Raw genomic sequence first — 20,933 nt, 5'->3', positions numbered from 1 at the left:
GGGAGAGAAAGCAAACCCCAAACCCAGCCGTATTGGGGGAAAAAAACCCAACCCGACAACAACCACTACACCGGCCGGGGTCTCCACCTGCATCCCACGCAGTCCTCCTGACACGTGCAAGCCTGAGCTCCCGCGGAACCATCCCTGCTCCGGGGAACCCGATAAAACTCCTCAAGACAACGGCACCGAGCCCCCGCCAGCCTCCAGCGGCGGCCGAGCGCCGCGGCGGCGAGGGGCTCCCTCCCACGCCAGAAGCCGTTCACCATTCCCCCACCCCGTCCCACTTGGCTAGAGCCCTTCCGCTAGAGACGAACGTCTCCAGTCACAGCACCTCCACCCTAACACACCTCGCTTTCCTGTTAAGTGACGGTAAAACTTTCTTTAGAGGACAAGGTTATCGATGGCTTTACTTCTGAGCTGAGTAATGGATGGGGTGGTGATGACGGGGGGGTGGCGGTGGTTGGGGGGGGGTGGCTAGCTTTTCTCCTCCCCTTCTTAAAATTAAAAAAGAAAAAAAAAAACAAAAGGAAAAAAAAAAAGAAAAAAGCTACAATCTTAGAGACTAACCTCAGGAATATCAAAAAAGGAGCCCAATATTTTTTTTTAAGTAGGTCGCCACAGACCTAGTCGTTTACAGTATAACGAATGCGATTACTTCCTTCATAAATTTTAAATACAAGCAGAATAAAAATCACATTTTTTTCAGGCAACAGTAGCAGTTCAGTAGGTAAGTGGCTTGATCACATTTTTTGTTTTGTATTAGTAATGCATGCAAGCAGCTTTAGTATTACAGATCCCTTATAGGTCACGAAACACTTGCTCTCTTTATAAAGTCCCTCCGTAAGTACCATCTTGTCTTCTCGCGGGAGTCTCGGGCCGGCTGGAGGAGCCCGAACCTTGTTCAAAAGGTTGCGGAGTGCTTTGGGTATCCGATGCCATAGCATCTGTGGCAGCTGCCTCCTGTATCACAGAGCCAGCCCCTTCGGCATCCTCGCTCTGTTCGAAGGACTGGTTGGATCCATTGCTTAGCTCTACGTTCACCGTGTTAGTTCTCAAGGCTACTATAGTTCCCGAATCGCTCCTCCTTTCTGCATAGATTCGCTGCTCAAAGACCTGAGCGGTGTTGGGCTGGAATTCAGGATCCAGGGGGACACTGTTTGTGGAGGAGCCCATGACCGTGCGGTACATCTCCATCCCCTCCGGCAGCATGGACTTAATCTTCGGCAGCCAGCGCTTGCGGACCCGGCGGGCGTTGGTGCACATATCGGCTGCTATAACATTCATCTCGCTTTCCTTAAAGCTCGGGGCAAAATTCTGACAATACACTGCAAAGACAGGGATACACAGAGCTGAGGATTCAGAGACAGCAATAGGAAGGCGGCTGCGTGATCGCGGCCTCCGCGCCGGCCTGGAGACCCGCCGCGAGGCTCAGCGCGGGCTGCTGCCACGGAGGGGCGGTTCACCCGTGGGCCAGAGCTCCCGCAAGGAGAGACTTACAGACAGGGACTCCTCAGCTCAAGACGGACACGACCAAGAAGAGCGAAAAGCAGAAGGCATGACCCCCCCCGGGTGGCACGGGGAAGGGGGCTGGAGAAGGAGCGCTCACTGCCCGGGGACCCGGTGAGCCCCAGCGGGACCGGGCTCTGCCCGCAGGACCCACCCAGGGCTGCGGCACGGCCGAAAGCAGAGATGGACACAGAAAAAGGTCAACACAAACTCCTCAACAGCAGACCCACGAATGGCTCTTAAAGCCACGGTGGTGCAGGCACAGCCGCGGGGCCGGAAAACGTCAAGAGCTGCTCTTGACCGAGCAGAGGAGATTGCCCGAACGACCGTCCTCTGCCTGTCCCACGCCTCGTGCCGACCACCGCGCGGCCCACCAGCACTGCAGGGACCAGCGGCCCGGCCAGCGCGGCTGCTCGGGGTCCCACCAGCGGCACATCAGCTGGCACGTCGCCTGCAGAAGCCCCGCTGCAGCCCCGCTCCTCCGCGGGGACCACGCAGCCGATGGCATGGAGCAACGTCCAAAGAACTGCCATGGTGAGCAATTATCAGCTAAAGCTTGTGGACGGGGTAAAATTCAGGCAGTACGGAGTCATCTTATGTCCTGACACGTGACAGCGTGTTGTAGGCACAGCGATGCCTTTCCAACCTCTGAAACTCTCTGCAAGCCCCGGCAAGGAGCAAGGCCGGCAGGTCCAGCCCCAGGGCTCTGCAGGGTGAAGCTGCCAACAGGGAGGCACCACGCACAACCTACGGGCAAGCACCACCAGCACAGGCTGGTGATTTTGTCTAGGTATTGAACATCTGCCACCTTATCCCTTTTCTCCACGTGCTGCAGATCTCAGAGGGTGGCTGGAAGGCCCCTGGAGTTCAGCAGCACAGCAACAATTAGGGAGAGGAAAGATTTATCTTGCAAATCTTAAAAACAGTAATAAAAAAAAATGCTTAGAGTTTCATTTTCCAGCGCAGTAATATTTACATAAAGATTTACTATCCGGAATGCAGCGAGGGTGAGAGAACACATTGCTTTCCACTGTATAGCAAGCCCACGGTAAAGGGGCTGTGCTGCACCCACCCATGAGGGCTTCCCCCACCGCTCACCCACCAGCAGGCACCTTTTGTCCCACAGCACGTTCCTTGTATTCAGGGGTGACTGCCAGAGCCAAATATTTAAGCGTTTCTTTCTGGCGCCTGCCATAAATAATGAAACCACCTTGATGGAAGCAACAAAACTCTCCTTTTCTTGCACAAACGCCGGGCGCTGGGCACCAATACACCCAGCGAAGCAGGTGGCCCTGCCCGCCTCAGACCCGGCTAAATAACCGCGCAAACACAGGGCATCCCACCCCTGGGACCACCGAAGGGGCGTTAAAGCGCTGTCCCTTTTGTACCCGCAGCTCTGAGGCTCTACGGACAGTCCCACGCACCGGCCGAGCCCCGCGGCACCGGGCAGAACCTCGTGTGCAGGTCGGATGTTAAAAACAAAAGCTCCTGTTGCTTTATGCAATCTTTTTAAAAAGGCAATTATTTGCAGCAGGGCTCCCATTTTATGTGTTTGTTTGTTTGTTTGTTTTAAAAAAAAAAGCCTACAAAATATAGTCGAGGAAAAGGGCTGTAAGTCTAACAGAAAGGCTGCCGGCGAGATCTTCCCGCGCTGCCAGGGCTGACGCAGGCGGTGGATTCCCCGATTCCTGGGGGGGACATTCACTGCTGAAGACCAGCGGCCCCAAAAAGCCCAGGGCAGGGCAGGGCTGCTCCCGGGCCCCGCGGGGCCAGCACCTCCGAGAGATGCGCGGGGGACGGCTCGGGGAGCTGGAGGGGAGCTGGAGGGGAGCTGGACGCTCCGCTCCCGCACACGCAGGGATTCGGCAGAGCCCTGCAGGCGGATCAATCCGAATGCGAGCCGGACCCCGGGGGCATCACAGCCAACACACAGGGATGACCTGCTTCAGCGGTATCATGCTCTGAATCTTGCCAAAAACATAATTTTGATTTCCTTCTTAGAGCACCTATCAATAAAATAATTATTAACTGCGAAATTAGTGCTTTAAAATATAGCAAAACAGCCACGTAGCAATAATGTTTTATATTAAGATACTGCCAAACAAATAAAAAAAATAATATGCACCTCAGCCCCCCTAAAAATGATGCAAAATAAAATTAAATGAATTTTCCTACGACCTAATTTGACCACACGTAGTTCCCATATAATGCAACAGAGTTGGCCTTCCCTGCTTAGGTTTCGGCTTTGCTCTCGGCATGCTGTTCCAACAGAGCAGCAGTAAATCTCTCTCCTTACATTTGACGGCATTAAGAACCCTGCTGTCCAGGGGCTTCCTGCTGGGATCGCTCGTGGAGGACCGGATTCCAGTTCCGCAGCTGTTGGCAAGCGTGTTCCTGCAAGAAAGGCAAAGGAACATCCTTACACCGGGGACTCCAGGGGACGGCCGCTGCCTCGTCCTCTTCCCTCCAGGTCCTGACGGAGGGATCACCACGTTACACGATCTCCAGGCGAGGAACTGGAAAACCTGGTGCTCAGGTTCAAGCATCGTTGAGAAAAAGCACAGAAATGAGTGCAGCGTGAGCAGAGGATGAAGCACTCATCGCACATTATCTATTAACACGGTTAAAACACCAGAAAATCAGCGGAATCCCTCGGGAGAGCACAAAGAGCAAGAGGACGTACCGATCAAAGAAGGTGGCCAGAAGACGTCTCAGAAGGACCTTGTGTTTGACACCGGCACATAAGTGGCAATTCATCAGCTGTCCCCGGGTGATGTAGACCCCCGAGCCTGGAAGGGTGGGAGAGGGAGAGCTCAGAACTCCGGCCTCGCTGGCGGCGCCGCCTCCGAGCCGGCACCGCGCCGCTCCCCCCGCGCCGGGGTAGCGGGGTAAGGCAGGAGGGAGCGCGTTCCTCACGTGCTGCTACGGCAGCCCAAGGAGGACGGCAGGATTTGGGGGAAAACCCAGAGAGGACTGTTACCGCAGTCCCGCGGGGTCTTGGCAAGTCCCACCTAACAATAGAAAAATTCCTAATTTTGTCATTACAGAAAGGAAGTCTATGGAAATCAGATGAAAGGACTCGAGATTTTTTTGCGGAGAAACACAGCGCAAGGCTTCATTCGGGGATTCTGTATGCACAAATCAGATTATTTATTCTTTCTGAAGGAAGAAAACCCCAACCCATTTGGCCTTTCCTTTTCTCAAGTGGAAGATCGCAGAACATATAACCGGAAGGAAAGGAAGAAACCCCGTCTAGTGCAGCAGAGGTACTCGCTTACGCTCCAGATCTCTTTCCAAAAATCCCAGCCCATCACCTCTCGATACTTCTGGCGAGCAGGGAATTTTCCTTCTCATGCGCAGGAACTGCTGACTTTGAAATACACTGCCTTTACGGATGTTCTCCGGAAGAGAAAGGAGCCCCTGCCAAAGCTGCTTTACACCTCCAGGGGTTTGGCAGTGCTTTGCAGCAGATTTCGTATCAAACCCTTTTACTTTGCACATCGCTCACACAGACCAAACCGCTCCCGCCGCAGCATCGGCTTGCCGGGCAGGTTATCCCGTTTTTCAAGTGCACTGTCATACGAGAGGGTTTTGGTATTTGCTTTTAATTACGATTAAATAATGGGTCGTATCTGGATCCGGAACACGCTCTGCTCTCAAGATATAAAACCATCTTACTGGAGAAATAAAATTACCTCCTGGATTTCCAGGAAAGCCCACAGATGCCCCTGATGTCCCCCGGGGTGAAGTCAGCGCTGCGGAGCAGCCCGTGCCGGCGGGCGGCAGCATCCCCAGCCCGACCCTCTGCCCGGGGACGGCAGCTGCCCGCACCCTCCCTGCCGCCGCCGGCAGCCCGGACCGCCGGTCCTGCCCCAGGAACCAGCGAGCATCGCTCCAGGTCCGAGCGGTCCCGCTCCCCGCCGTGCTCCGCGCGCCCCGTCTGCCCGGCCGCTGTGTTACGCTGAGCGCAGGGCTGGCGGAAAACCCTCTCGGAGAGAGCGGATCCAGTTGGCGGAAGACACCGGGGCATGAAAAATCGGAGACAAAAGGAGAACACTCCGAACGGAGAGTCGAGGAAAACTCGGGCGGCGGGACCCTCCTGCGTGCCCCGGGGTCAAGCCGCCCCCAGGTCTCACCAGGTTTGAGACGGGAATTAGCGTTCTCCAGCAGCGGTATTTTAAGAGATAAGCCATCAGAGGCAACGCCAGACGCTACCCAGGATAACTTCGCCTTAATAAATAAAAAATAACCGAGGCAGCCACTATCGGTTAGAGATATTAATCTACTATTTTTTTTTTCTAGATTGAAAAATGTAAATCAAGCAGAGCTGCCTCGAGCCAATTTGCAGCTCTCACTGTGAAAATAACCTGCACCACTTGATGGTTTTAAGAAGCCTCACATAAAATGTAAATGGGTACAAAATGAATATTCCAGATACAAAATAAATACTGGTGGTTGTGTGCTGCGTTACAGCGTGTGCGTTCTCCTCCTGCCTTCCATCCCAGACCCATCCTCTATCCGACGGAAACCTTTCCGGGCAGCCCCTGAAATCCAGATTCCTCCTACAGACCGAAAATAAAATCACGCTTCTCACCAAGAGATAAAAGACCAGAAAGAAAGGACAACTGATTTGGATTGATTGCGCTGCCACATGTCCTTTTTGTACCGAGGGCTTTACAGGTATTAATTGGCCCTCCCCGCCCGGGCAGCAGGTTCGGGCCGTCGCGGTGGTGCAATGATCGCTTCCTCTAAACACAGCTGCGCCCAAAGGAAAAAGCTTCACGAGAGCACGGGCTAAAGCTGAGAGGACCACCGCAGCAAAGTGAAGCTGGGGGGAACTTATAGAAGCAGAATATAATTATTTAAACTGGAATTTTGATCCGGACACCCCGGTCCGGTCTTCTGTGCGGTGCTGGGGGCGGCCGGGCGGCAGGCGGGCACGGCCACCGTCTGCGGCCACCAGATTTCACTCCTTCTCCAGCTCTACGCCACCAATAGCATTAAAGGTTAAACAGCACCATCTTCCACCTCAAGTTGGCCATAAATCCTTTCTAGAGCAGTGAATTCTCCCGATATTGTAAATACCCCCAAAACTGAAAATAAAGACACAAGAAAGGACCCAAACCGATGACTTCTCTTCCTTCCCACCGCAGCATTTCACCGTTTAGGAACACCCCCAATTCTTAAAAAAACTTTTACGTTTTTTTCAAAGCTTGTTCAGTGACACAAGTTTCGTCTCCACTGCTTTGTAAATCTAATAATGCAATGGGGTTTTTGGTTTGGGTTTTTTTTTTTTTTTTTTAGATCTGTGCATCTAAATCAAAACACAATTGCGATGCAGCCCACACCAATCAGGAAGAACACAAGCTGGAGAATTCAATTAAAATGCTAAATTAATTCAATTGAATAAATCCTGTTAATGACACATTTTTCTATCAGCAAACTAAAGGAAACTCAGAACTTTTAAAAAGATGATTGGTGATGAATAATCCAGAAAGACACAGCAAGGGCACACAAGATGCTCGACTCCAGCACCGGTGCAAGCAAGATGAAGAACCCATTTTGAGAAGGAAAACATCAGCGACCCCCAGGCGTTCCCAAGCAAAGAGAAGTTACCCCCTCGTTACCTGCGACAAGCTCAAGTTTTTCTCCAGGATCTCCCTCTGAGTAGAGTTTTGGGTGGCAACGGTATCCGATTTGACTGATAAGACTGGCTGGGAGAGCAACTAGATCCCGTCGTATGAGGACACAGGAGCGGTTCTCCAGTGGGATCTGCTCTGGCTTCTCTTGAGCAACTTAAAAATTAAAAGGGAAAACCATTAAAACAGTTTATTATGCAGGCACAATGTTAGCAGAAGGTCGGATTTTGACTTTTTCACATAGCTCTTGGAAATATCCCTCCCTCCAGCAGTAGGACCGTCCGCCAGGGCTATCGGCCGCAGGGCAGATGCCACCTGACAGCACGGAGAGATCGCCCGGTCTCCCCCACCATCTCCCACAGCCGTCTCATATGCGCATTGGGGTTCTGCGAGAGGGAATCTTAGGACCTAATTACGCTTTAACTTTTCCTGAGTTAATCATTTATGAAAGTGGGTAACTCCGCACGGCTGGCGTCATTCTAGAAACGCAGCGTAGGGAGCTGGCTTCCCCACACGCCCCCAGAAGAACGGCAGGTTACTTCACCAGGGGGGTCTAAAACAGGCAATAAATTGCCCGAGTTTGATAAACACCTGCAGCAGTACCGTAACTACTTCTCTTGATGGTTTTTTTTTTCCTGCTGAAGTTAGAAGTCAGACTCTGCAGACACCCCCTGCACTGAGGAACGTCACCATAGTCCCCCCCCCAAGACGGTGCCCACCAACCGCGTCCCTCAAGCTCCAACTCACCCCCCGAGGCGCCGTCTCTTACTCTGCCTTTTGCAGGCTAACGTCTCCTCTCCGTAACAAGAGAGACCCCAACCAGCAAGCCAAAAAAATGGTATCGAGCCGGGGCTTCGAAACCAAATTGCTGGGTTCTGCCAGGACAGAGCTGTGACCGGCCCCAGCGCAGCATCCCCGCAGCCCACCGCTGCCCACCAGCAACCCTCACCATTGCAAAGCCGCGAGAACTCAGCTGTGCTACCAGCCCCGGGCAAGTCTGCGTCTTGTGGGCGTACAGAGGATTTGCTTTCTAAAGCGCGTTTACAGCGCAAGTCCGCAGGTTTGCCTAAAATTACAGTTTTTGACAGGAAAAGAGGGCTGCCACGGGTGTACATCAACTCCAGCTGCGCTGGGAGCGGTTGGAAATTCTGAATCGCAGCCCGGCTCTACAACGATCCGTCTCCTTCCTCAAAACTGTTTGATAACGTGGCAAGTGCCAGGCATAAAATCAAACCCAGCTCCGGGCTTTGATATCTGTGAATACGGAGAGAAGAAAAAAATCCCGGCAATTAGCGTTTCTGAACTCAAAACGTCTCCTCCTCAAGAGGTGTCTCTTCCTGCAATTACTTCACTGTTCTGGGGGACACTTCTCCACTCTCGAGATAAAATAACAAGTTTTGCAGACTTGTTGCTGCAGTAACCGAAGGGCGATGGCTCCGGCACAATGGGCGCAGTGTTCTAACTAGGCCATGCCCCGCGCCGCGCCGCGCCGCGCCATGGCATCCTACGGCAGCCACGGGGCTGGGAGCATCCCCACCCTCATCGCTCCCTCCTTCCTGAAAAACTCGGAAGCCAGGAGGATGCCCCCTGCTCGCGGAGCGGCACCGCGGCGCAGCGGCGCTCCCTGCAGCGATTAAGGACCAAAGAGCGGCAGAACGACTCACGCGATGGTTTAAAACTACCTTCCCTTGCCAGGGCGGCCCCATCACCCCGGCAGGGCGGCGGGGCTTTGCCGCGCGGATGTGCAGTCCCACTGACAGACAGCATTTTCACCACGGGAAACAGTTCCCTGCTTAACAGCGCTCCCAAGCATCCAGGCACCCTCTCCTTGGAGACGGGCGTCATCTGCTCACACAGAGGAAGCATCTCAAAGACCCGCTCTCTTTCTCATGCTTTCCAAGAGTGATACGCAGAGTATATCCGATTAAATAGCACTATTTTTTCCAGCTTAAACAAACCAAAAGCAGATGAGCAGTAGGTATGGGGAAACCAACACGCAGGTAGGGCCCACCCTGCTGCCCTTCCCAGGCTTTCTGGTGCTGGCGGCGCTCAGCCAGGCGGGCTACGGCACCAGGGCCACTGCAAAATCAACGCAAATCTGCAGGAGAGAGGAAGCAGCAGGAATGGAGGACACCACCGTCAGCTCCCCCCCGGAGTCCCCTGCACGTTACACACAGGCTGAACTAAAAGGTAAGATTGTATACACCACGTAGGAGTTATCGTTCTGATGATAAATTTCAGAAACCAGACTGGGACGTCCTGTCCTATCCTATCCCATCGTATCCCATCCCATCCCATCCCATCCCATCCCATCCCATCCCATCCCATCCCATTTCTCCTATCCCATCCCATCCCATCCCATCCCATCCCGTCCTGTCCTATCCCATCCCATCCTCTCCTATCCCATCCCATCCCATCCCATCCCATCCTATCCTATCCTATCCTATCCTATCCTATCCTATCCTATCCTATCCTATCCTATCCTATCCTATCCTATCCCATCCCATCTCTCCTATCCTATCCTATCCTATCCTATCCTATCCTATCCTATCCTATCCTATCCTATCCTATCCTATCCCATCCCATCCCATCCCATCCTATCCCATCCTATCCTATCCTATCCTATCCTATCCTATCCTATCCTATCCTATCCTATCCCATCCCATCCTATCCCATCCTCTCCTATCCTATCCCATCCCATCCCATCCCATCCTATCCTATCCTATCCTATCCTATCCTATCCTATCCTATCCTATCCTATCCTATCCTATCCTCTCCTATCCCATCCCATCCCATCCTATCCCATCCTATCCTATCCTATCCTATCCTATCCTATCCTATCCTATCCTATCCTATCCTATCCCATCCCATCCTATCCCATCCTCTCCTATCCTATCCTATCCTATCCTATCCCATCCCATCCCATCTCTCCTATCCTATCCTATCCTATCCTATCCTATCCTATCCTATCCTATCCTATCCCATCCCATCCCATCCCATCCCATCCCATCCCATCCCATCCCATCCCATCCCATCCTATCCTATCCTATCCTATCCTATCCTATCCTATCCTATCCTATCTTATCCTATCCCATCCCATCCCATCCCATCCCATCCCATCCCATCCCATCCCGTCCTGTCCTATCCCATCCCATCCTCTCCTATCCCATCCCGTCCCATCCCATCCCATCCTATCCTATCCTATCCTATCCTATCCTATCCTATCCTATCCTATCCTATCCTATCCTATCCTATCCTATCCCATCCCATCCCATCTCTCCTATCCTATCCTATCCTATCCTATCCTATCCTATCCTATCCTATCCTATCCTATCCTATCCTATCCTATCCCATCCCATCCCATCCCATCCCATCCCATCCTATCCCATCCCATCCTATCCTATCCTATCCTATCCTATCCTATCCTATCCTATCCTATCCCATCCTATCCCATCCTCTCCTATCCTATCCCATCCCATCCTATCCTATCCTATCCTATCCTATCCTATCCTATCCTATCCTATCCTATCCTATCCTATCCTCTCCTCTCCTATCCCATCCCATCCCATCCTATCCTATCCTATCCTATCCTATCCTATCCTATCCTATCCTATCCTATCCTATCCTATCCTATCCCATCCCATCCTATCCCATCCTCTCCTATCCTATCCCATCCCATCCCATCCCATCCTATCCTATCCTATCCTATCCTATCCTATCCTATCCTATCCTATCCTATCCTATCCTATCCTATCCTATCCTATCCTATCCTATCCCATCCCATCCCATCTCTCCTATCCTATCCTATCCTATCCTATCCTATCCTATCCTATCCCATCCCATCCCATCCCATCCCATCCCATCCTATCCTATCCTATCCTATCCCATCCCATCCTATCCCATCCTCTCCTATCCCATCCCATCCCATCCTATCCCATCCTATCCTATCCTATCCTATCCTATCCTATCCTATCCTATCCTATCCTATCCTATCCTATCCTATCCTATCCTATCTTATCCTATCCCATCCCATCCCATCCCATCCCACCCTACCCTATGTTCTTCAATGGCGGCAATGAAAGACGGGTGCTTGATGCTGTTAGGGGTAAAACAGAATTTGGCACGAGCTTTTTGGGCTAAATGCGCGTCCCTGACCCATCAGGCGACAGGACAGGCGAGGCCGAGGCCGAGGCCGTGCCCGTGCCCGGGGCTCCTGCTAATTGCAGGCAGCTCGTCAGGGGAGCGCTTCGCTGCGCCGGGCTCTCCATGGAGCCACCGCTCCGGCTGCCCGGCAGGAGCAGGAAAACCATCGCAAGCCCTTAAAAGCACAACGCTCCGCCCGGGTTGTGTAAAACTGCATTTTTAATGTTTCGTTTTTACTTTTAACTAATGGCTCAGGTCAAAAGCACCCGCCATACTCATCACCACCTAAAAACCAGCAGATGCGAAGCTGCTGAGGGGAAGTTGGGCAGACTGGTACGGATCCTCAGGAACTTTCTCAGAAGCCTCCAGTTATGTTTTTAAGCGACGTAAAGGCTGCGGGTCTCCAGGGCAAGTCATTGCCATCCATACTCCAAACGAGGCAGAGCTGAGAGCAGGAGAAGGTCCTCGCAGCTCGTGAGCCGATACTGCTGTAATGGGAGCAGAAGAGACGTCGGCCTGGGAGGGCCACCAGCCATGCCCTCCTCCTGCCCTTCTTCACCACGACCGCTGCCACTGAAGAAATGAAACACCTGCGGCATCCAAGTGGCAAAGAGCTGCAGCGGCCAAGGACAAACCTACCCGCTCTACCACCTTCTACAGGCAACCATTCAATAATAAACAATTTGGGGGCCAAAGAGATCCTAAGGTGGCAATAACGAGGCAGGCAAGAGAACCAGCAGCACACGCGCTGTGTTCTACGCTACCTTCCGGGAGAAATTTTGAAGGCTTTGGTGTCCAACCTGTTTCCTTCCGGAAAGAAAAGCAGCTTTTCAGGAAGACAATCCTGCCTTGGAGAAATTCTTTGCTTTTGAAGGTATTTCATTTCCTATACATGGAGCCATCGAGAATTTTACGTTTCTTCCCGTGAAATCAAACGCTTCGTAAAATAACCCAAAATTGGGGCTAAAAAGCCCAAGTGTAACTCAATCCACTACTCTATTTTGGTTACATCTGTCCTGCTGGCTCGCTGTCTATAAATCTCTTATTAAAGACGGGCATGAATCATTTTTTGGACTTTGTCTCCATTAAAGCGTTAGCACCAATTCAACGATACTAAACAAAAGCGAGTGAAGATTTGGGCCTTTCAGTGCCACCTCAATTCAGCAGATAGCGATCGGTTATGTAAAGAAGCAGGATACAAGAGACACTTTGGTCCCGTGTTTTCAAAGAAAGCCAGTCTGTTTGGCCTTTATGCTCTGAAGAACAGGATAGTATTCCCTTCTAATTAATTTGTATCTTCAGAGGGCAGCGGCTCCTTCCCTTTGAATGAAAGGGCAAACAATGGGAAGTATTGTTTAATACGGTTTTGTTCTTGACCAAGAAAGGAGCCTACCAGCTCGCGGAGCGGGGCAGGAAATCATCATGGAGGAAGCAAGGAGAGCTGCCAGCCAAACGCCAGTATATTTTATTTATCCAGATATATGCTTTCATCTCAACCTTCTATGGACGCTGCAGCTGGCAACAAGCGGTCCAGAATGGGAAATATCCCGGGTTTTCTGGCTGAAGAAGCAACCTCAAACCAACTCACCGGTCCGTGCTCAAAGCCGGAGTCGTGGGAAGCATCGGTGCTTCACAGCTCCGGGCTTTGCATGACGCTGAGGGCACGCATCCTCCTTGGCCCTAAAACGTCCCATCTGGCTCAGAGGCCCATTACACCACCTTCTGGCTGAGCCCGCGATGGTTTCGGTGATGCCGGGACGGCTGCACCTCCTGCCCGAGGTGCCCGGGCCCAGAGATGCTGAGCCCACACTGACCCTCACCGGTGATGGGCAACAATCTGCTCGGGCGAGTGCCGGGGTCTGGCAGCGCTGGGAATTGCTGGCCATATACCTGGCGCCACTATTCACTTATTTCCTTAGTTCCTGATAATCCAAACACCAGGGCTTCAAAATTATCCGTGAACCCCCAGTTCCCGACAGTCTGGGTTCTCCACTCGACTTGTTTACTGCAACACACTCCCGTGGGTGAGGAGCAACTATTTCTGTTGTAAGAATGGGATTCTGAGATGCAGAAAGATCAGAGCGATGGACCCTCACCCAAACGTTAATGTTTGTAGAGCCCCAACAAGGAACCACAAGTCCACGTCCACCGCAGCGGCCACAAAACTGCCTCCACCTGCTCCACCCCCGGTCACCACGGATGCAAACACACGGAGAGTTCTCCCCTGTTCTCTACACGGCAAGAATTTTCTTTTCAAACAGCTATTTTTTACAAACATTTTTATCCCATTAGCCTATTTTCCACTGGCAGTGGGACTACCCCAAAAATAGCATCCCTGCCGCAGCCCCGGCATCTGCCTGCCTATGTAAACCTGGTCCACAGAGGACACACGCACGCACGGCGGGACAGACACATGATAGAGTCCCAGCCGGGATGGTTTATGTTTCCCAAATAGTACATTTATAACAACGCACTGGAATGCAGAGATTTGATTTGTGACCTATTTATACAGGGAGGTAATCTGGAATTAGTATAGGAAAAATATTACTGGTTTATAAATACCCCTATCTCGCGTTCGCTTCAGACCTCAGCCAGGAGTGAAACATCTGCCAGCCTAAAATTAAACATCTGTGTTTTACAGTGAGGAAACCGGGGCTGGAAGTTTAATGCCAAAAATGGCCAGAGGCTGCGCGGCCCCGGCGTGGGGCTCTGCCCTCCTCCGGCTGCTCAGCACCGCCGGTCCCCGTGCCGGGCTGGGCGATGCCGGCGCTGGCCGGCCCCATCGGCACGCCGCGGCGCTTCCAGCAGCGGGGCTCCTTCCTACCCCCAATTAAAAGCCAAAGAAAAAGCGCGCTGGTGAATAACCACCTTTATTTCCTAGAAAACCCGCTAGCTCTTTGCTCGCGAGCGTCCCCCGTGCGCGGCGCGGTGTCAGCGCAGCCGCCGCACGGCCCTGGGCCTCGCAGGACCCCATCCCCATTCCCGCAGTCGGAAGCAGCTGCTGTATTACGGCCGCACCTCTCGGGCGTCGCGAGCCGTGATTTACGCCGCCGCAGCGTGTCGTTCCCGGGCGCGGGTCGGGATGCTGCGCCGGAGCCGCTCATTACGGATTCTGGGTTGTTCCTTGCCCTCTTTCCTTACTGTCAGGAATCAAGAGGCCAGGAGAGAAAACTATTCTCTCAGCTAATTACCACAACTATTCTATAATGGCTATTTTAGATGAATTTTTAATGAAGCGTGCTCTTGTCAGTTCGGGATTTCGTAACTTTCAAGTCCGGCCTTTACATTCCAGCCATTCGCCGCATAAAGATTTCTCCTCTCCGCTGCAAACGGGCGCAGCAGGAGCCGGGGAGGAGGACGGACCCTCCCGCAACTTCACTTGCGCCTGTCAAAATTAAATTAACTGCATCTGCTAAGCAGCGAGCTGACTGACAGCAACGCGGTTCAGTGCAGAAGAACGCCGAGCATCTGCAAGTCCTGCTGAAACCCACTTCAGATCAGGCCCACGACGCTGTAATTAACAAGGATAAAAATACTTTGCTTTTGTTTAATATTTTCTGGAGTTGTGCATTCCTCAGATCAGATGCTAGAAACCTCATTAAGTCTCACTCGTGTCCTCAAGGCCCACACGTTCTCCACCACCAGACCTACTTACAGACTAAGGAGCCATTTTCCCGCGCTGCTCCCAGCCTGCCACAGCGGCAGGCGGGCGGCGGGGACGGCGGCGGTGACACCGCGGCCACCCAACGCGGCCAGAGGCCGGTGGGAGCTGATGCACCTTTTCCCACATCCCTCTGCAAGCTGCCACCCTGTCTGCTGCCACCCAACCCGAACCCTCCCATCGGCCCACGTTTAAGACTGGGCTTATCCTTTCATTTATCTGCTGCTCCTTTTGCAGGTCCAACGCTTGTCCTGGTCCGTCACGCCGGTGCCACCGCTGCAGGAGGCACATCGCTTGACAAGACCTCCTCCTCACTCCCTCTACCACCATCAAACCCTTGGCCAAGGTGACGATGTGCTCCTCGGCTCTCTGATCCTATGGATCCTCTGATCCTTTGGAGATTCAGCGTGGCTCTGACTATTAAAAAAAAGTAAATAAAAGAACCCCCAACCTTGGGGCAGAAGAGGCTTCGTGACCCCCTGGGCTCAGGGGGGTCCTGCCGAGCGCCTTCCACCGCCCGGCGAGCGGTGGGCGATGCTCAAGGGGGTGATGATGCTCCAGGTGGATGATGCTCAAGGGAAGCGATGCTCAAGGGAAGCGAAGAGCATCAGGCACCAGCGTCCCACCGGGCGCTCGCCAGCATTAGCTCAGTCACCGCCTCAGCTGGGGAAGGAAAAAGCGGAGAAAAAGGAGGAAAGAAAAAAAAACCCAACCCTCTCTGAAATTCAGGGCTTCATCTGCTGTGCTCTTCTTTGGCTTTGTTTTTGTTTTTATGAACGGGGCTCTTGGAAACCTTGGCAATCACTATTTTAAAGGGCTCCCCCCTCCCCCAGGCCTTTGTAAGGCTGTCGGGATCTACGTGCCAGGAGCAGGATTAGCTGGCTTCTCTCTTCCATCTTATGGTTTTATTATTCTGCACCTTTTGAGGGTACAGTTTATCCCGAGTAATTAAAATACAGTTAGCTGTACAAGTCCAAACCATAATGGAATAGCTTAGGTTTTATTTTTTTTTTTTAATCTCTTTTTTCTGTGCCCTCTTTTCCAGGAAGCCGGATACTATAGCCGGCTTATTTAAAACAGGAAACTCCCTTGAAACGTGCTGCCGCGGAAGAGAGATTTTAGCAGAAACGGGGTATATGAGAGCCTCAGAGCGGGGCCGGGCAGCGCCGCGCTCCCGACCCGCCTCCCCCCCCGCCTCGGCATCACGACACGGTTCAAATCTTCCCCCTGCAGAAACCACGTAGGAAAACTTCACTGCGGGACGCCTGGCTCCGAGGCGAGGGCTCAACGGCTGCAGCATCTCCAGCGACGCCCGAGAACGCTGCTCGTATTTTCGCTTTTCCAACTGGGATGGTTCCCGCACCGCAAGAATTAGGTACAGCCTAACAGGTGCTGCCTGCGCCGTCCCGGGGCTGGTCCTGCCCTCGCCTGCCGGATTTATTTTGTTCTCTTACTGCATGAACCGGCGAAGGAAAACACCGTGTCCAAGGGCGTAATCCCGTCGCCCTGCGGAATACTGCCGGGTACCAACCGCGGGGACGTGAAGCCCAGCAGAGAGCAGATGGGCTTTTGAGGCTCCTTTTCTACAAGTGCCTTGCCCACTTTTCTCAGCAAATATTAAAATAGTATCACTCCCACCAGTATGCTTCCCCACTTTTGCAGGTGGCTCGGTAAAAATGCTTGGAAAATCTTGCTTATCTGCTTGCTACCTGGCGGGGGGAGATGCTCGTTGGGATGGGACGGGGATGAGGCAGTTCTCAGTACGAGGGAAAGCCTGGCTTTAAGTAACGGAAAAAGCCGTATTTGTCAAATCTTCTCCCTGGCTTAAGAATAAAATCAAACGGCTTTAAGGAAAGCGCGCCAGCTCTCCAGCAAACGAGAGTTAAATATTTGCAAAATTCGCCCAGAAATTTCAGCGCAGAACCATAGCGGGAAAGCGGCTCCGGGCGAGAGGATGCTCCACGCTGCCAGAGCCGGCGGGAAGATGTCCCTCCCCGGGGAGCGCCCGTGGATCAAAGCTGCCACCACAAACACCTGCAGCTCTGATGGGGAGGCCACCGCGCCGAGGCCGAGCCTCCACGCGGGATGCTGCGAGCTTCATCCGCGCGGGATGCGGGCACGCCAGCGACCCAGCCAGGCATCTCCCCCTCCGGTCCTGAGCCCCCCGCTCCGTACCCCTCCCCTGCCCCGGCTCCTCGAGAGGGTCCGAGCCCCGCAAGGTGCCCGGGGGCCAGGGGCGCACGCCCGAGGAAGCCCTCTCCAGCGCGGGAAGCGAGAGGGAAGGGGCCTCGTGCCCCCGTGCCGCGACAGAGCCGGCAGCTCCTGGCTCAGCACCACCGAAGCAAAGCCACCTCCTCTAGCCGTGCCCAGGGACTCACCTAACAGAGAAAGAAAATATCACCAAGAAGCCCCCAAATCGCTTTTCCCTTTGTGACAGCGATGCGCTGGGCAAGGCTGGCAAAGGAAAAGGGGGGGTCACTTCAGGCGGTGGGGATAAAAGTCCATCTTTTCTTCCTTTTGCAGATATTCCTAATTAACGTGAAAATGATTTATTTGATGCCCTTTCCTCCAAATGTCATTTGTTCATCACTTTTTAAACAATTTGACTCTAAAACGCCGGGACAGAGGGACTGTGCCTTGCACCTCGCCGAAGACTAACTCCCAGAGTGACCAGCCGACCCCGCCGGGCCGGCAGGGCTGCCGTGTCCCCTCCCACGGCTCAGCATCCTTCTCGGATGACCCACGGCAGGTGAGCTCAGCCATCGCCACGGCATGGCGTCAGCACCGCGCGGCTCATGTAACCACCGGGCTGCTTGTCGGCGGCCTCAGCCAAAAAGCGAAGGGCAAAGCCGACCGTGGCAGATGATGGAGCCGCTCTTACCGAAAGAGCCTCTCGCCTGGGGACAGAGCCCAGGACTGATGGCACGGGGGGACCTGCCCATGCCATACCCGGACACCAGCACCGAGCCCACCACGTGCACCACCTTCTGCACCACGCTACGTAAACGAACGAAGCCCCCGAAGACGAAAGCCCGATGAACAAGCCCAAAACTACCCGTGCTGGCTGGAGAAGGACCAAGCAACCGCTGAAGGAGAGCAGAAAACCCAAGGAGAGAGACCGTCCATTACCAGAGTAGCCTCCCGAGGACTTGATGTACATCTGCCCGTACTGCTCCTCCACCATGGTGTCGTAGGCCTCGTCATCCTCCTCGTCCTCCTCGTTGTGGTAGGAGGTGGGGCTGTCGGTGGTGGGAATGCTGCTGGCGCCGGGGCTCGTCCGCTCCCCCTGCGAGTACTGGACCTGCTGGACGTTGGGGATGAGGGTGGCCAGGTTGGGCACGCCGTAGTAGGAGACCCGGGAGAGCTTCAGGGGACCGGCGTTGGGGCCGCCGCCGCCTGCCCCCTCCCGGGCGCCGGGCTCGAGGGGCCGCTTGCCGGGCAGGCCGGGCAGGGCGGCCGCCTGCAGCTCGAGGTTCTCGTGTTTGACGCGCGTGAGGAGCGGGATGGGCATGGAGGGGGACATGACGTAGGGCGCCGAGGCCGACTGCAGCTGGTTGCAGGGGCTCTGTGGCTCCGAGCTGGGGTCTTCGATCATGGTGGTCTGAGAGTCACAATGGGGAGAGCTGACCTTGAACATCAAGTCCGTCCCTTTCTCCACGATGTGCTGGATCTGCAGGAAGCCCGCCGTGTACATCACCACCAGCTGCTCGCTCGCCGCCATGGTCAGCTTCCCGGTGTAGCAGAAGGAGAGGATCTGCTGGAAGCAAGCGGGGGGGACGGTCCCCGGCAGCTCAAAGGCGTTTTTGCTGTTCCCACTGAACAAGTCTCGGAAGTAGAGGCTGCTGGCGGCCAAGACCGCCCGGTGCGCCTTGAAGGCTTGGCCCTTCACCACGATGGAGACATCGCAGTACAGCCCCAGCAGCCGCTGCTCGTTCAGGCAGCCCAGAACGGTGTTCCCAAAGTTGGGAATCTCTATGTGCAACATCTGCGACATGGCTCAGGGTCGGCTGGAGCTCCTCAGACATTCAATGCGGGAATATCCAAAGTAGGGCACATCTGAAAAACGGAGAAGGCAGGGAGAGAGGCACAGCGTTTTTAGACAGTTCACCAAAGCAGGCAGAAGCAGAGGAACCCACCTCACCCGACATCAAAGGCTCCACGCTGAGCTCCGAGAGCCGATGCGGAAAAGCAATCGCTTATAAAAATTACTTCTCAATGTTTTCAAACAACGTCGGAAATGCCATTGGTGGATGGCAAAGGATATTCCAAAAAACGCAAGTATTTTCTTCAAGTCGGGGTCTGTTTAAGTAAGCACCACCGATTTATTCCCCCGGGGGGTTTTTACTCTATGCAGGAAAATCTGAACGGTAATGGGAGAGGAGTACAGCAAACGTAAGACAGTCACATCTCGGGTAGCATTATATAAGAAACACAACAACCAGCAGCTATGTCGGAACTACAGAAAAGATATTTATAAAACAATGTGCCATTCTGCCTGAAATAAATACAGGATTCTGCCGGAGCGACAGCTCCCAGGAAAAAGCACTTTGAAACGCAATCTTCCCATTTGCACCAGAAAGAGAGAGCATTTCAACAGTTAAACCCCTTCTCAACAGATTTATCCTCCAACAAAACGAGGCTTATCTCCAAATTAAGCCAGATATTTGAGCCCCAATAAAACAAACCAAGGCGCCGCAGCGAGCCGCCTACCAAGTTGTCTTCATATTTTTCTCCCTTAAATCCCAAGAGGGGCAGGGGGGGGGGTTCCATCCCAGCCCCCCTCGCCCCCCCCCCCTCCCCAGCCCATCGCCCCGGCAGGGGGGTCCCAGTCCCAGCCGAGGGGTATCGGGGACCCTCCGAGCAACCTCCCACCGAACGGGCCGGAGGCGACGGCTCCGGCTCTGCATCCCACCGCGGCCGCTCCGTCAGGCCAGCTGTACCTTCGGCCCCCGGGGACAATTCCTCCGTGCGCCGACCGAAGCAAGCGCAGCGTCGCGAGGGCGCTGGGACACCAACGCCGCGCGACGGCGGAGCGGGTAGCCTTAGTGCAGCCCGGGCACGGGAACTCCAGCGAAGCAAATCACTGCGGATTCACCGACAGCAGCCAGAGCCCAAACCGCCCCCCCCCTCCCCCCCCCAGGTCCCGTCCCCGTCCCCCCCCCTCAAGTGCCACGCAAGAGTCCAGGAGATTTAAAATCCTATTTGCCTTCAATGCTACTGAAGAAAAACTACGGTTAACTAGCACTGAAAGCTCATAAGAACCATATCTTAAAAATAGGGGGAAAAAAAAAAAAAAGAGAAGTTTATCTGCAAAAGATTAAAAAAAAAAACCCTCTGAAAAGAAAATAATAACCCACAAAGAGCTGCTCTGTTCCCACTGCTGGGGAAAAAAAAAAAAAAAAGTCCTATCTGCAAGGCCACGGGGTAACAGGAAGAAAAGGGAACACACTCGGAGCCAATTTAATTGTATCTGCATGGTTAAAAAAAATTCTTCCGAGCGAGGAAGTTGCCGGTCCCCTGGCCTGGCCGGGAGCGAACGTACCTTCAGCTGCGGCGTCCCCCGCGCGGCCGCTGGCCGAGGGGCTCTGCGTCCCCCCGCACGGCCCGGCCGCACGCTGCACCCAGCGACGACGATCACTCAGGGAAGGAAAAAGAGAAAAAAAAAAAATATATAGTATCGAGCCCTGGGTTTGTATCTGCTGGAGCTCCAGCTTTTACCAAGTCAAATCTCCCCGGCAGCGCACAGCATCTAAATGAATAGGCCGGATGCAGATTAACATTCAGGCTGCTCTCTGCAATGAATAGAGCCCTTTGATTAGGGACCTGAAGTAAATGCCAGTTTCAAACCGAAGCTTTAAAAACAGAGAAATATCAGTGCCAGAGGAATGCTCTCAGTGTTGGTACAAGACAGACTTTTGATGAGTCACTGCAATGCAAACAAAGATGGCAGAAATACTGTACTGTATGCTGATGAAATGCTTAGT

The 20,933-nt window shown here is 53.5% G+C and overlaps 1 protein-coding gene across 1 annotated transcript; it reads right to left on the bottom strand.

The window, feature by feature from the left end:
• Window positions 1–651: 651 nt before the first annotated feature.
• On the bottom strand, window positions 652–20,539 carry NACC2 (NACC family member 2). Its single transcript, XM_082492704.1, has 6 exons — window positions 20,492–20,539; window positions 18,079–19,005; window positions 7,134–7,301; window positions 4,190–4,295; window positions 3,803–3,900; window positions 652–1,325 (listed from the first exon to the last, which is right to left on the bottom strand). The coding sequence occupies exons 2-6, from the start codon at window positions 18,941–18,943 to the stop codon at window positions 826–828; spliced, it is 1,737 nt and encodes a 578-aa protein (XP_082348830.1). The 5' UTR covers window positions 18,944–19,005; window positions 20,492–20,539; the 3' UTR covers window positions 652–825.
• Window positions 20,540–20,933: the final 394 nt, after the last annotated feature.

Source organism: Vanellus vanellus (genome assembly GCF_965231255.1).
Source record: "Vanellus vanellus genome assembly, chromosome: 18".
Taxonomy (NCBI): Eukaryota; Metazoa; Chordata; class Aves; order Charadriiformes; family Charadriidae; genus Vanellus; species Vanellus vanellus.
The sequence above is the reverse complement of the archived record's forward strand: the minus strand, read 5'-3'. Positions and strand labels throughout refer to the sequence as shown.